The sequence below is a fragment of the Meleagris gallopavo genome, chromosome 19 (genome assembly GCF_000146605.3).
Source record: "Meleagris gallopavo isolate NT-WF06-2002-E0010 breed Aviagen turkey brand Nicholas breeding stock chromosome 19, Turkey_5.1, whole genome shotgun sequence".
NCBI lineage: Eukaryota > Metazoa > Chordata > Aves > Galliformes > Phasianidae > Meleagris > Meleagris gallopavo.
The window spans coordinates 2,289,393-2,302,889 of record NC_015029.2 but is presented as its reverse complement, the minus strand read 5'-3'; the positions used below and the strand labels follow the sequence as shown (position 1 = coordinate 2,302,889).

Genomic DNA, 13,497 nt, shown 5'->3' with positions numbered 1-13,497 from the left:
GCCCTTTGGGGTGGGTGTGCGGGTTGGGGGCTCTCCCTCCTCCCGGCTGAAAGGCGCAGTTGTACGCGGTGTTTGTGTTGGCCCCGCTCGGTGGGGAGGACGAGATGCTGGCAGCGCGGTTGTAAAAGGGGTTTTGCCGATGGTTGGGATCCCGAAAGAAACTTTCTGCTTCCTATTGGCGCTGTGGGGAGGCCTCCAGAGGAACTTTCTGCTCCCTGTTGTGGTCAGGGGGTTTCTCAGGGGCTTTGGGGCGGCCGGGATCAGGAGGGTGACAATGGGGTCATTGAGAGACCCTACAGCTGTGCAGTGGCTGATGGACGATGCCGGAGCCCCGACAAGCGTGGTTTTGTGTGGGGCTGCCTGCAGGGCTGTGTGTGACCCCCCAAAACAGGGTCACCCTCCCATCCCCCAGCACTGCCCTCGCCATAATCCAGCAAGGGCTCACTTCCATCACCACGGCTCAACCTCCGACCCCTTTGCTCCCAAACCTCTCCCCCCACAGAGCACCCCACGTGCTGCACCCCACGCAGCAGTGTGACTGCAGGGTCCCCCCATGCAGTGCCAGGCAGCAGCAGGGACGTGGCTCTCCCTTTCTGTCCCTACATTTCACTGCGTGATGGCCCCGAAGTGGGGAGCAGAGCCCACCCCGCCTGCCAGGCCCTGCGGCTGGCTCGCAGGAATGCTTACGTGGTATCTGGAGCAGCAGGACGCCAGCAGGTTTGCGAGCTTTGAAGCTGAGCCTGCAGTGAGCTGTGTGCGCATTGCACGGCTTTGGGATTGTGGACTTGGGGCTTCCCAGTGCGCCGTACCCCCAAAGCACGTCCCATGGCACCAAACCGTGTCCCTCTCTCAATCCCGAAGAGCACAGCCAAGGGATCCCACTGGGAACCTCTCTGCAGGGCTGCGCATGGGGTGTCTGCAAGACAAGTAGCAGCACTGGGGTGTTGCACTGTGGGATTCAGCCCGTGCTTGGAGGTCTGGGGGCTGCGGGTGATTTGCTGTGGGTCTGTGCACTGAGGTTTGGGGGTGGGCAGATACCTGCACTGAGACCCCCCTAGGAGGGCTGGAGCCTGCCTGCCGTCTGCTCCGTGCACCTTTGGGCTGGGCTGGGCGCTGGGTGGAAGGGCTGCGGGCTGGGAGGGGCGGCGGGCAGGCAGGCAGGCAGGCAGGCAGGCAGGCAAGGCACGACTTGCTGTCAGGCATGCAAAGCAATTGGCGGGGGAAACGCAGGGCTTTCCTGCTGGCACGGCTTGTTTGCTGCTTGCTGCACCGGCACCCAGAGCTGGGAGGGGGCAGTGGGGTGTGAGCCCTGCTGCAGGAACGGAGGCTCTGGGAACCCCACTGCTTTGCTGTGCTCCTGCAGCCCTGTTGCGCTGGGGATGGTGCAGGGTAGGCGTGCAGCAAGCGGTGGGGAGGGTTGTGAGAGCTGGGAGTAGATCCATCCCTGCTGCTGGGAGCACGGAGGGGCTCTGGGGGTCCTTGTGCTTAGGGTGCAGCTGGGCAGGGAGCAGCGGTGGCAGCAGGGCTGTGGTTACAGTGGGATGAGTTTTTGGCAGCTCCAGTCTTCCTCTCTGGGACCACAACGATGGGGGGCTGTGGTGATGGGAATGACTTCCTACTGCAACCCATCATCCCAGCCTGAGTCACCACACTTGTTTGTCAGCATCCTCTGGCTGCTTTCCTCCTCCTCTTCCTCCACTCTGTGGGTGGGGACCACCCTGCTCATGGGCTGGAGCAGGCGTCAATCCACTCTCTTTGTTCCAGTGTGCCCAGCACGGGCTCTGTGGCACAGGGTACACGAGGGTGGAGGGAGCAGCATGCCAGCAGGAAGGGATGTCACAGGGTGACCACAGGGTTCCGTGTCCCCAGCACAGAGATCTGATGGGCTTCTGCAAGAGGACCTTGGTGCCTCAGCAGCTCTGTGGGCTGGCAGGGAGCAGCTGGGTGCCCCGGCCTTGGCTTGCTTGAGCATGACACTTGGTCCTTTGCAATGGCTAAGGAACATCTCCAATCAGCACTATGCCAGACTGCTGGGGCTGAGCAGCCAGCAGCAATCACAGCCCCAGGATGCATCAGCTCTGCAGGTTGGGTGCTGAGCTCCCTGTAGATCCAGGGCAGTCGGGAGGTTTCTCATCCCAAAGTGTGTGTCTCCTTTCATCACTCAATAAATAACTCCCTTGGCATGCCAGGGCTGTGCACCAGGGGGATCGGCTAGTTCTGGCACGCTGGGGCTTACCTGCAGCCATCGTGTTGGAGCATGGGATGTGCTTGGAGCCAACGTGTCAGGGCACAGGGGAGCCCAGTGGGTCCCCTCCTGTGCAGGCAGCTGATGGGTGCCGTGCTGCCCCAGAACAGGAGGAGCTGAGCCTGGATCACAGCTGAGAGCTCCCCTTGGGTGTTCAGATCAGCCCCTGAGCACTGCAGTCAGCCACCCCTGGCTCCTGTTGCATTGCCCAAGCAAGAGAAGGCACAGCCAAGGGCTGGCTCTTCCCAAGCCTCTGCCTTCCTTCTGTCCCCACGTGGCTGCAGAGGTCCCAGCCATGGCTCTACAAAAGGAACCCCCTCCCATTCCCTACAGCATCCCAGGACCTGGCTGGTCCCCAGCTGTAGGATCCCAGCGTGGGGGAACCTCACTGCCTCGCATCTGCCCAGCTCGCCCCACACCTGAATGTCCCCGTGCTGTCCCATGGGAAAAGCCAACAGGAGGAAAGGCCGGAGCACGGCTGCTAACAGCGAGCATATTTCCTGCAGAGCTGCTCAAGGACGGAGCAGGAGGAAGGAGCAAAGCTCCACCTTTTCCCCCTTTGTAAAGGGAAAGGGCAGCAGCACTCAGTGCACGGTGGCAGAACTGGTGCCCATCCCTGTGCCCCGGAGCTGGGATCTCCCATGGGTGCTCTGCTATGTGGGTGCTCCAGCCCCAGCGTGGGGTATCCCCATCAGGGAACAGGAAACCCTCCAGCAGCAGGGGCAGAGCCGGGAACAAGCTCAGGACTGTTTTGTTCAAATACCTCTTTTTTTTTCCCTTTTCCTTTGACGTACATAAAAGTCTTTGTTTGGTCTCCTCCCCCGGTGCTGGATTGGGTTTCCCGCTGGCACTGGGAGCCTGCCAGCTCTAGCTCTTCTCCTTGGGGCTGGGAGGGAGGGTGGGTGGGCAAGAGGGGCCACCTGCTCGTGTAACCCCTGGAACCATCCTCTTCCTGCTGTCTGCGCGAGAGGCAAAGGAGCCCTGCAGACCCCAGGAGCCACTTGGCCCCACGGAGCTGACACATGGCTCCCAAGTGCCACCAGACACAGCGTGGGTGACCGCAGGGTGGCACAGCTGTGACTCAGCCGAGGGCAGTGGGCACAGCCTGGAGCTGCTGGAGCTCAGGGAGCAGTGGCACAATCGCTCTCAGCTGTAGGGTTGGGGTTTGGCTGTGCTGTGCAGAGCTGGGGTTGGACTCAGTGATGCTTCCCCAGCCCCGCAGAGGCCCCGAATGCTGTTTGATATTCAGATGCACATTCCTTCCATGCAGCTCCAGCACGCAGTCCCTGGTGCAGCAGCAGGAGGCAGGCAGCCACCCACCCCAGCAGTTCCCAGGCCACAGGGCCGTGCTTTGCTTGCTGTTTTGCTCTCTCCCCCGTGGATTTCGTGAGCTCCTCCCGCTCTGCAACGCACAGGTTTATTTGCTTTGGGCTGAGAGCACTGCTGGGAAACCACCGGCTGGGAGCGGCACTGGGAGGGGGCACAGCCCCATGGGGACACCGCCGTGGGGACAGAGGGCTGAAGGGATGCAAGCCCGTGTCCCCATGCGCTGTAACCCGTTGGGGTGGCTGTTGGGTGACCGCTGACTCTCATCCGTTGGCAGAGCCCAAACCAGCTCCCTGCTGAGCCCTGCGGGTTTCTGCCTGGTTTCCCTGCCCCGTCCCTCTCGCTCTTCAGAGCAGTGAGCCCAGGCTGAGGTCATGGGGCTGAGGTCACTGCTGGGGACACAATAGCACTGCTGTCCCACTTCCACCACCTGGGCTGATTAGTGTCTTTCATTTTTGTCCTCTCTTTCTTCTTTTTTTTTTTCTTCTTCTTCTTCTTCTTTCCTTCCTTGAAGATATGATTTAACCCCAAGCTCCCTGGATGGTTTGAGGGCCGGTGATGCCATCCTCCCAGGGTTATCAGACTAGTGCTGCTGGGTGCAGCCCATTGATAGAGCGAACAAAGAGCTGGGGCAGGCCCTGCCAGCTGCCTCCGCCCTCTGTTTGTTCCCCAGCAGCTCCAGATAAACTTAATCTAAATCCTGATAATGCTGTGGGGCAGAGAGGGGCGACTGGGGAGGGGGAGAGTTCAGGTTGGCTGGGTGCCCCAGGGATGTGGGCACAGGGATGGAGCTGGACAGGGGGTGCTGGGCTGGGGCTGTGTCAGGCTTATGAGCATTAGTTTGTGTTTTCTGGATGGAGATTGAGCTTGGAATTCCCAAAGCTCTGATCTGCAGGCTGGGGATTAGCCTGAATCCCAGTGCTGGATTATTGCAGCAGGGCAGTGAGGTGCCCTTGTGCTGCTGCTGGCACACCTGGCCCATCTCTTCAGAACTCATTTTAGCCACCAGCCCATGCTGCCCCATGCCCAGCTCCATCAGAGCAGTGCAGTGACATGGCAGTGGGGCTCAATGTCCACAGGCTGTCCTCAGCCCACCCCCAAGCTCAGCAGCAGCAGCAGTTGCTCAGGGCTCACAGAGTGCTGCTGGGTTAAGATCCAACACACCGTGCACCCCATCTGTGCTGTGCTGGGCACCCCATCTCTGGTCGTGCCCCCCATCCCTATCGCGCTGTGCACCCTTAAGGATGCCCACGTAGCACTGGGATTTGGGGCATGCACGCATGTCAGGTGGGCTTGGACCAGGCAGTGATGGAGGACTGCTGGCACGGGGACAGGGGACATGGGCAGGAGGGCCTGCTGTCCCTTGGAGGGCTCAGAGCAGTGACATGCAGACAGGGCACCGTGGAGTTGCAGTGGGGACACAGTGGGGGCTGCCAGGGAACAGATGCCCAACAAGGGAGCCCTGCTGTTGGGTTGACTTTATCAGGAGGAAAGCAGCTGCCACCCATTTTTCTCCTCCCAGAGGAGCACACTGGATGGGTGGGGATGCATCCCCCTCCCCGTTTGCTGGTCATTGACCACCGTGGGGACAGTGCAGGGACACGCAGGCGGTGGCACAGTGCTGGGGCTTTCCTCAGCCTGCTGCTGACTCAGGCACTGCGGGCTCCGCCAGCCCAGGGCTGACTCAATGAGCCTTTTTATCCTTTATTTTTTAATTATTATTTCTTTTTTTACCCTGTGCCGGGAGGAAAATTCCTGCCCTTCAATGAGGCTTTGCTTGGGTGCCCCCTGCTCCGCTTTCTTCCTTGTGCAAAGCAAAGCCGGGGGGTGGGGGAGCGGGAGGGATTGGGATTTCCAGGGCAGCCCCCGATGTGGTTCAGTAGTGGGACTGGAGTGGGGGAGGACGTGATTCTTGGAGGATAGGATGCATCTGGCATGGGGTGCAGGGCTATGGGCTTACGAAACGGGATGTGGGCTGAGGGAGAGGTTGGGGCAGCGTTCCTGCTCGGATGTGTCAGCCCGTATGTGTGGGGGCAATGGCTGCGTCCATTTGGGACTGCTGGGGGACCCTACAAATCTTTGGGGCTCAGGCACAGCGCACTGCTCCCTCCCCATTGCTCCCAGAGTTGGGAGCTGAGTAAACCTGGAGCAACCCCATTGCATGCCCCACTCCTGGTAGAGGGAACACTGGCTGCGCCCAAGGACCTGCCTGGTCACCCTGTCCTCACCCCGTCCCTGCTGCCGTCCTGCTGTTGCTGCAGTCAGATCTGACCTCCCCACTGCCGGCCCCGCTGACTCTGCAGCCACGGCTATTTATGGTGTCACTCTCATTTTCACATGATTTCCAAGGGAATGAGGCACACGGGCTCTGGCCACGCACTGGTGCCTCGTGCATGGGGCTGGCACAGCGCTCAGCCCTTCCCCTTCCATCCCTTTTGCTTGGGGTGAGGAAGGAAAGTGCCTACAGTGCTGCACAGGGCGCTGCGTGCTGCAGGTGTTGCTGCACGGAAAGAAACGAAACTCAAAGGGCAAATGTGAAGTGCTGGAAGGGAGGGTATGGTGGAGTTGTGCTGGTGATGGCAGCAGGCAGCTCTCTTGGGGTCGGTCCATGCGTTGAGCTCTGGGATGCTGTGCACATTACACTGTGGCCAAACTGTGACCCCCCCCCTGTGAGCGAGGCAGGAGCTGCGCACACCCCTGGGAGTGCCAGCGTTGTGGGGCTGCCCCATGCATTGTGCCCCTGCCCCAGGCTGGCACCTGTCCCATCGTGACCGGTCCAAGCAAGGCTGGTTTCACCGAGATGAGCCCTGGCAGAATGCAGGAAGGGCAGAACTGAGCTCCATGCATGTGCTGCCATGGGGCACCCAGCATCGTGCCTGGCCTCGTGGCACCTTCTGTCTCACAGCTGTGCATCGCTGAGTGCTTTCACGCCTGCCGATGGATCCCCTTGAGCTCAGCCCTTAGGAGGTGACCCAGGGGCAAAGCAGTGCTGGATCCTCTGCTGAAGGCCCGGAGGACCCCGCTTGGGGCAGGGACTGCGTGCCATAGACTCCAGCACCCTCTGGGCCCCACCAGTGCACCCCATCTGGGGATGATGCAGCGCTGTTGGCGGCTTCACTGAGAGCCTTTTGTTTCACTATCTGCAAGTAATTGACTTTTGCTTTTCCATTTGCTTAAGACCGCTTAATTGGCCCCGCTGTTAATCGGAGAAGAATGAGTGACTAAGCCGTCTGGACAGCCGGGGGAGCAGGGACGCTTTTTTTCCCATGAACTGAAAGGAAATGAAACCTCAAAACGTCCCTCTAAATCTCAGCTGTCAACGTCGCCGCCCGGAGCTGCAGCCAAAATAATGCCGTTCTGCAGCCATGCACTGCAGAACCGCCTCATGAACATGGGCACAGCGTGGCTGCGCACCGGGTTGGTGCCAGGAGAAAAGGTCAAAAGTTGGGTGAGGAATTTCTCTCCTTGCCCAAACTGGCTGCTTGCTGTCAGAGGTGGTGCACGGTGCATCCTTGGTGCATCCTTCCATAGCGCCGGGGAGACGGAGCAGCTCGTTGCTGGCAGCCTCAGCTCTTCCCCCGTGACACATCCAGGGCAAAGTTGAGCAGAATTCAAACTGGAGGCCCTGTGCGCTCAAGGGAACTCTGAGAAAGCCATCCTTTTGCTGGCAATCTCTCCCCAAAATGCTTGATGCTTTGCAACGGGCTCTGTTGAGGAGGAGGCTCGGATGGGGTCTGGCAGGGTGCAGGGTGCTGCGTGGGGCCGGGCACCCATGGGGCGCACGTGGTGCAGGGTGCTGGTGCCAAGCGGCGCGGGTGGCACAAGGGTGGCTTTTGGGTGCTGTGCCAGCACCTGGTGACTCAGGCCGTGGGAGTCCCTCCGAACCTCCAGATTCCATCGTGCTGAAGTCAGGCAGGACGGGGGGTGTGATGGCAGGCAGGCTTCAGGGGGTGCAGGAGCTTTCTAAGCACCACGGTGTGTGTCTACACTTTGTGGGGTGGGAGGCACCGTTTGGGTTGTCCTTCCCTTTGCTGCGCGCTTGGCCCTGAGCGTCGTCTCCTGTGACATTCCTTATGGGGCTTTGCGGGTCCTGAGCATGGGGCTGGGGGGCTGCCCCCATCTGCAGCCTCTTGGAGCGGCGGTGAAGGCGCAGCCCTTCCTGCGGGGCTGCAGTGGGATGGGTGCAGGGCTGCACAATGCACAGGAAGCGCCGTGGTGCCGGAATGGCCTTAATGTCAGGAATTTCCTGCCTGGGAGAGGAATCCACGGCACTAACGTGAAAAGCCAAAAAAAATATAATAATAATAATAAGACTTTGCTAAGCCTGGGCTGGGTGGGGAGGGCAGAGGGCAGCGGGCTCGGAGATGGTCCCATGCTGAACCCTGCTCCTCTGGGCACGAGGGCAGCATGGAGGTGTTGGCCGGGTGTGAAAATGCAAATGTGGCCAAATCTGTGCTGTGGGATGACAGATCTCAGCCTGTGGGGCTGCTCCCCGTGGGGCACAGAGGTGCTGGAGGCCCTGCAGCGACATGGCACTGGGGAGACGTCCCCAGGATGCACCCAGTGCTGTTGGTTGGGACTGCAGGGAGCGTGGGGTGCATCCTAACTCTGCTCTCCCTTTACAGAGAAGACTGGGAAGGTATTGGGGGAGTTCTCCCGCTGCTACAGGGAACAGTATGGGGTAGCACTCTTCAACAGCGTCCGCTATGAGATTGAAGGCAATGGGGGGCCGCAGGCACAGCTGCTGCACCGCAAGGTAAGAGCTCAGATTCACCTTCCTCCCTCTACGCTGGGCTGCCCCATAGGAATGGAGGCACTACGGGGCTGGGAGAGGAGTCCCGAGGAGAAGGTGATGGAGGGGGTCTGTAGCCCATGGGGGTCCCCTGAAGGCTTTCTGCTCTGCTCAGTGCAATGAGCACACCCAGCAGCTCGGTTGGACGTGGGTTTGGCTGCAGGCACTCCTTCCTGATATGGAGCTCCTGGGAACTGCTCATGCCCTATAAATCCCTGGGTGAGGCTGCAGCTGTAGGCCATGGCTGGGTTGTTCTGGACTGCCTTTGCTCTGCTGCTAGGTACAAGCCATGCTCTAGCACTAGGAAGGGGATGAAATCGTTCCTGAGCAACTCAGCCTGAAATGCTTCCATCACCCTACTTTAAGTGACATAAAGTAACCAGAAAACATTCCCAAAGCCCCTCTTAGGAAGCTGGCATCATTACAGCCTTTGGGGTGGAGCACTGGGCACAGGAGGGCAGGGTGTGCAGGATGGGCACACAGCCATGGGTGTTTGCAAAGTCACAGAACCGCAGAATACCTCGAGCAGGAGGAAGGGACTCACAGGGATCACTGGGTCCAATTCAGTGGCAGAGGGACAGCTTACATGAGGACTGGAGCAGTGACACTCCTGGTGCGTCCTGTCTTGCTATGTCCCTGCCTGCCCGGGTGTGTCAAGCAAAATAAAGGTGTGGAGGGACGAGTTCCTGAGCAGGAACAGGGAGCCCAGTGTCCGCGGGGAGGAAATAATCGGGTCATCATTGTTTGGCTGATGCCTTCACCGGGTGGTGCCTCCTGAAGCAAGCCCAGGAATGTCTGAGAAGTGGCAACAGTATGAGGTCAGGGGCACGGTGCAGCACTGGGCCACAAAGTAGGACCAAATAGGACCAAGAAGGACCAAATAAGACCAAACAGGACCAAATAGGACCAAGCAGGACCAGGTAGGATGTTCTTCCTGCAAGAAGTCCCCTCTGCCTCTGCAGAGAGGCGTGCATGTCGGCATCTGGTTTGGTGACAAGCTATGGGAACAGCACCTGGTGCAGGCACACCTGCATGTGGGAGCAATGCAGGGACAGCCCCTGGGGCAGAGCAGGGCTGCTGCAAAGCTCTCATCCACCCCAGGAGTCCATCCCCGAGCATCCTCCTCCACGCTTTCCAGCCGCCTCCCTGCCCCTCCTTGCAATTTGTCACATTCCTGCATGTCCCAGATGTTTGCTGGGTGAGTCAGGCTCAGGGCTCTGGGGTGCAAGTCAGGTCCTTGCAATGGGCTGAGCCCTGTTGTTTGGGCTGCCCCTGAGCGATGCTGATGGGAATTGGTCTCACCTTGGCTCTGCTGGACTTTTGCTGTCCCCATCTCTCTCTCTTAGGGCAGTCACCCCCAGCTCAGTACCCAGCTGCTTCTCCCCATCTAGGTGTCTCTTTATTCCTTTGGGAAATGGGAAATGCTTTGGATGGGCAGTGGGGCTGTGCTGCAGGGCTGTCGGTCTGCTTGCTGAGCCAGCATGCTCCCGGTCCTCCTCAAAAGCAAAGCAGGTGCTGCTTGGTGAAGGAGTTCAGTGTTTGGGGGAGGAAACGAGGGGAGAAATGTCCATCATGAGAGTCATCCTGGGTGCACAGTGCGATGCCTGCAATGGCCACCACGGAGGGCGGAGGATGGAGAGCCAGTCGCCGGCTGCTCCCACTGTCAGGAGTGCTCTCAGCTCTTGTTTATATTCCTGGGGTCATAAAAATTCCTGGGTCACATTCTTGGCTGGCCTGTGGCTGGTGTCAGCGCAGCATGTGGGGGCTGCAGAGGCTGCTCAGCCCCGAGATGTGGGATGGCCTCATCCTACTCCATCCAGGCAGCCTGGGGCATTCCAGCACCATCCGGAGTTGGGCTACAGAGGATGGCCACCTCTGTGGTGAGGGCTGTGTGAGCATCCCCCGGAGCTCTGTTAGGGCTGTGCAGGTGGGACCCCCGCAGAACATCACCCAGAGGCACTATTTAGGCACCTGCCTTTGAAGGACAGTGGGTGGGTGCTCCCCATTGCCCCTTCCCATGTCACAGCACACCTCCTCCCTGCAGGTCCCTCTGGAGGACCACGTCATCTACTCGGGCAACCTCTTCCAGTACATCGAAGAGAACAAGAAGTGGAGGAACCGCTTCTGCGTGGTCCCACACAACTATGGGCTGGTGCTGTATGAGAACAAACTGGTGAGGATGGCTCCTTGCATGGGGCTGTCACCTGTGGGAGATCCTGCCCCTGTCCTCCCTCCGCCCCCCAACCTCCTTGGGGCTGACTTCCCTGCAAGGATGGACACCCTGTGACCATCGCTGATGTTTCCTGGTGGCCCTTGGTGTTTTCCAAGCTGCCCTTTGAGCTTTCCTTTCCCATCCATCCTGTTGGAGGAGGAAAAGACCCTTTCACCCATCTCCCTTGGACTCTTCCCATGCCATACCTATGCCCCACATCACCACCCTGTCCTGACCACCTCTTTCTGCTCAGGCTTATGAGAGAGAGCTGCCGCCCCGTGTGCTGATCAACAGTGCTGGCTACAAGGTGCTCACCTCAGTGGAGCAGTACCTGGAACTGGTGAACACCAGCCTGCCTGGTGAGTGGGGGAGGGGATTCTGGGGATCCCCCCTCATCCCCATGCTGCCCAGCATCCCGTGGGGATAGATGGGAAGGGGTGGTTTTGTGGTGTGTGGTTACAACCCCAGGTAGAGCCTCCACTGGGATGCTCTGCTCCTCATAAGCCCCTGGGATGCAGATGGGGACCAGCAGACGCCCCCCACCTATGCAGCATCCCTTGTCCCTATTCCTCTGCCCTTCAGCGCATCCTTCCCCCCGCAGGCATCACCCCCAAATCGGGGAACACCCCCATCCTGAAGTGCCCCACGGATTTCCCCCTCATCCTCTGGCACCCCTACGCCCGGCACTATTATTTCTGCCTGATGACTGGTAAGGAGCAGGAGAAGTGGGGAGCGGTGTTCCAGGACTGCGTGCGGCACTGCAACAACGGTGAGCGGGGGGCACCTCGGTGGGGAGAGCGTTGTGGAGTTCTGGGAGCCCCACGGAGCTCTTTGTTGACCTACAGGGGAAGATATGGGGATGAAGAGGTGGGAATAGGCCAGCAGTGAGAGGGTGGGCACAGGGGTCTCCATCCTATGCCCCTGAGCAGCGTGATGGCAGTGCCTGCCTGCAGCCAGCTGGACGCCGGCGTGGGGAGCCCTAATGACTATTTACCACCCCAAGGCAGAAAATATTCAGTAATTAAAGTCATTCAAACTGCAGGCAGCCGCCATCCTGCTCTCTCTCCCTCTTCCTCCCACCCTCTTTGGGGCTTGGGCTGTGTGCGGACAGGACCAGCCTCCCACGGCCCTGATACTGTGTCAGGAGAACATGATTTTCCTGCTAAGCATACCCAGGCACTCCTGGGGTGAGACAGCATCCTAGGGAGGAGGTGCTGGCCCTGCAGCATACTGCAAAGCAAAGAGCAATGCTGCCTGCTCTGCTGTGTGCCTTTCCCTCCTGGGTGCTGCCCGCAGCCCCATTTTTAGGGGGCAGAGCAATGGAGTTGGGCAATAATCTGTGCTGTGCGCTGGGTCCTCTCCTCCTCCTCTGCAGTGGCGCAGAGATGGGCACAGCCCCAGGAACAGATCTGCTCGGGTGGATTTCTCCATTTGTGCAGGCTGTTTTTCTTTGTGAGACGTTCTTTCCCTTCCCAGCTCCAGATTTCTGCCCGCTGCTGTTCTTGCTGTTTCAGATACTGTTTCAAATCCAATGAAAGATCTTTTGTTGCTGTTGAGCAACTTTTTTTTTTTCCAAATTAGAGGCCCTGTGTCTGCCTCCAGCTGTAAATAGTGTGGGAATTTTCACCTCCTTTTACAAGTCCCTGGTTTTGAAACACCAGCTGTTCCCTAAGGACTGGGGATGAGCTATGGGACTCCTCACACAGCGTATCCAGCTGGGTCACCCCCTGCCCTATGCACCTATGGGACCTCTGCCCATGCTGCATTGGGCGCAGCATCATTCCCTGGTGCCTGACACCTCACTATGTGGCACTGTCACCAGGGGAACATTGCCAAGAGAGCTGGGGAGCAGCAGCCAGACCCCTGAGGAGGGACTGAGGGTGACATCCATGGCCCCTTAGCCACAGCCGTAGCCCCGTGCTGTGGTGAATCACAGTGCTGACATCCCAGGGGTAGCAGAACCAGCTGGAGCACGCTGTGCCTCCTCGTGACTCATCCCCACTTTCCTCTTCCTCCTAGGATGTGCTGTGTCTCAGGGACCCCTTCCTCCAGCCCCTCCCAGGCAGCCCAGAGCCCCCTGCACCGTGGGAGCTTGCAGAGTCTTTAAGACTGACTCCATGCACCAGTGGGGCTTGCAGAGCTCTCCCAGTCCTGCTCAGCCCCTGCTCCAGCTGTGCCACTGGGGCTTTGCAGGACCATTGTGCTCCACTGGGACTTGCTGAGTCCTCATGGACTATTGGGGCACACCAATGACTCTTCTGACTGTGGCATCTGGGATTGCTGAGTCAGCGGTTCCCCATTCAGCACTGGGGCATCCTGAGCCCCCCGTCTTGCTGTGCCCTGCTCCTGCTGTGCTTCAGGGCTTGCTGAACACACACAGGTTCCCGTGCAGCATTGGGGCACACTGAGACCCCAGTCCTCCCGTGCCACTGAAGCTCACCAAACTGCTGGGCTCACCATGCACCATTCAGTGCTCACTGAGGCCCTGGGTCTACCGAGCTGTTTTCTCTTGACTGCTCTCCTGCCCTCCCCTTTTCCTCCTGGATGCTCTCCCGCCCTGTGTCCCGTTCAGGGGGGTCTGCCTATGGGAGCTCCCCAACCCCTCCTGTGCATGGGACAGCATTAGGGACAGGGTCCCCCCTATCCCCAGGCACTGTGCAATGGCCCTGCAGACACGGGGAGCCCCTGTGACATGCAGGCTGGGGTTGTGCCATTACCCACCTCCCAATCCTAATGCTCACTCATCCCCTCCCCATCAGGGATCTCGGAGGACTCCAAAGTAGAGGCCCCAGCCTTCACTGACGCCGTCCGCATGTACCGCCAGTCCAAGGAGCAGTACGGCACCTGGGACATGCTGTGCGGCAACCAGACCCAGGTGAGGGCTGGCCCAGGGGCTGTGTGGGGCCGGGGTAGGGTGGGGCA

At 59.5% G+C, this 13,497-nt stretch overlaps 1 protein-coding gene across 1 annotated transcript in view; it reads left to right on the top strand.

Moving 5' to 3' along the window:
* NIBAN2 (niban apoptosis regulator 2) overlaps positions 1 to 13,497 on the top strand; it is a 19,450-nt gene that overhangs the window by 1,119 nt on the left and 4,834 nt on the right. Inside the window, exons 2-6 of the mRNA XM_031556161.1 lie at positions 8,197 to 8,327; positions 10,408 to 10,536; positions 10,829 to 10,934; positions 11,177 to 11,344; positions 13,335 to 13,450. Of these exons, the coding sequence (XP_031412021.1) occupies positions 8,197 to 8,327; positions 10,408 to 10,536; positions 10,829 to 10,934; positions 11,177 to 11,344; positions 13,335 to 13,450 (650 nt within the window). The remainder of the gene's footprint in view (positions 1 to 8,196; positions 8,328 to 10,407; positions 10,537 to 10,828; positions 10,935 to 11,176; positions 11,345 to 13,334; positions 13,451 to 13,497) is intronic.